The following is a 1,992-nucleotide window of genomic DNA, read 5'->3' as shown; positions in this document are numbered from 1 at the left end:
GGAATTGTAGATTTGCTGCCCACCAGTAAAGTGAAGAGGTCACTGAACTCCTTCCACTGTGAAGGATTGCCATCAAAAGGCTTGATGTCCAGTCTCTTCAGCTGATCGTGGTGTTGAGGACTCGGTGGTGTACTGGGTGGCTGAGCTTTCTTAGCTAGTTGACCCCTCAACCTGCTGATGAGCCTGACGCATTGCTTCCTGGTGGTGGCTGCCTGCTCGAATACCCCGTTCGCGAGATACGGATGATCGTGTGGAATGGACTCGATCAGGCTCCTGGAATTGTAGATTTGCTGCCCACCAGTAAAGTGAAGAGGTCACTGAACTCCTTCCACTGTGAAGGATTGCCATCAAAAGGCTTGATGTCCAGTCTCTTCAGCTGATCGTGGTGTTGAGGACTCGGTGGTGTACTGGGTGGCTGAGCTTTCTTAGCTAGTTGACCCCTCAACCTGCTGATGAGCCTGACGCATTGCTTCCTGGTGGTGGCTGCCTGCTCGAATACCCCGTTCGCGAGATACGGATGATCGTGTGGAATGGACTCGATCAGGCTCCTCTGGATGGTGAGTAATTCTGCCCATTCGGAATCCAGGATCCTATCGTGGCCGTCCAAATCCTCGGAGGTGACATCCTCGTCGGTCATGATGACCTGCGGAATTCCAGGTGGTGAGTTTACTGCGCTCGTGGATGGGTTAATTTCCTCCTTACTGTCCTGCAATTCTTGTTCAATTACTGTTTCGGAGCCTGACATGGTGATGTACTGTTTTGTTTACAACCTGTCAGATCCCTTGGTAAATGAGTACGAGAGTTTCTACTTTACCGACCGCCTGCGGTTTACCACTCGGTGAGTTGCTGTGCTGCGTCGGTAACTGGTCGATTCTGCTGCTGTGAGGCGCCGCCTGTTGCTGGGCGCTGGGCCCGCGCTGAGACTGTTCGGCAACACTCGGTGATTCTCGCTGACTCTCGACTCTACGGCACGTTGAGGCACTGGAGGACAATGGTGTTTATACTTCTATTATCCGGAGAATATAAACACTGGCACAAACACGTCTGAATTTCTCCGTTGAGTTTCTGATGTAAACCCCGAATGTCCGCGTGGGTTTTTCACTGCACTGAATGATTTCACACTACCGATTCCCGAATCCGGCTCGAAGGACCATGTGTTTGGAGGGAAAACGGAATTTAGTGGATTGGGAAAGGGGTAGTGGAAATGCCGGTGAAAAATGAACGCACTGAGTCTATAAAAAATATACTGATTTATTCGGTGGAATCGAACCACCTTAGCGTCACTTGTTACACTCTGTTAATTGTCACTGAAATTAATTCAAACTGTTCTGAATTTAACACTGGAGATTTTCTGAATAATATACTGAATAATAGGAGACTGTACTGAGAATTTAAATAGGAGATGTACTGAGAAACCAAAATGTCTCGAACGGGTGATGTACTGACGCTGTTCGGACAACCGAAAGTAGCTTTAGAAAAACGATATACTGCTCGCCCAACTCATTTGCTACGACTCTCTACGACTGACTGAGATTCGGTGATTGACTAGGCCTGACCGTTGACCCGAGGTTTCCCGAAGATTTTCGTAAGTGGCCGATCTGTGGTCAACCGTTGATGTACTGAATTTTAACTGCGTTTCAAACATGTTTTTTGCCATTTTTTGCTAGGAGTAAATAGCCCTCGAGATAATTAAAGAGTTAAATTGAAAGGATGAAACCAGTGGGTTTTGAAATTGATTAAAGCGTGTTTGTTCATTTCGCAATTATCTCGATAACGACTGGTTTCAAGGGAAAATGTGTTACAACCTTTTTTGTAGCTAAGAAAATTTCCTACTAAAAACCCATTTAATATTTTTTACTGGGAGCACTAATTCTCGAGATAATTGGAGTTGAATTGAGAGAATAAAACTAGTGGATTTTGAAATCGATTAAAACGTGTTTGATAATTACACGATTAGCTCCATAACGAGTAGAACCGTTCTACGAAAAAATA

The 1,992-nt window shown here is 45.7% G+C and overlaps 1 protein-coding gene across 1 annotated transcript in view; it reads right to left on the bottom strand.

Annotated features, from left to right (window-relative positions):
• Positions 1-745, bottom strand: part of LOC107042118 — a 5,084-nt gene extending 4,339 nt beyond the window's left edge. Inside the window, exons 1-2 of the mRNA XM_015263009.1 lie at positions 299-745; positions 24-212 (exon numbers count right to left, since the gene is read on the bottom strand). Coding sequence (XP_015118495.1) covers positions 24-212; positions 299-745 — 636 coding nt within the window. The remainder of the gene's footprint in view (positions 1-23; positions 213-298) is intronic.
• Between the last annotated feature and the right edge of the window lie 1,247 nt (positions 746-1,992).

This window comes from Diachasma alloeum, unplaced genomic scaffold (assembly GCF_001412515.2).
Source record: "Diachasma alloeum isolate Michigan unplaced genomic scaffold, Dall2.0 Dall_scaffold_00420, whole genome shotgun sequence".
Taxonomy (NCBI): domain Eukaryota; kingdom Metazoa; phylum Arthropoda; class Insecta; order Hymenoptera; family Braconidae; genus Diachasma; species Diachasma alloeum.
Note: the sequence above shows the minus strand (reverse complement) of the source record. Positions and strands in the feature narration are given on the sequence as shown.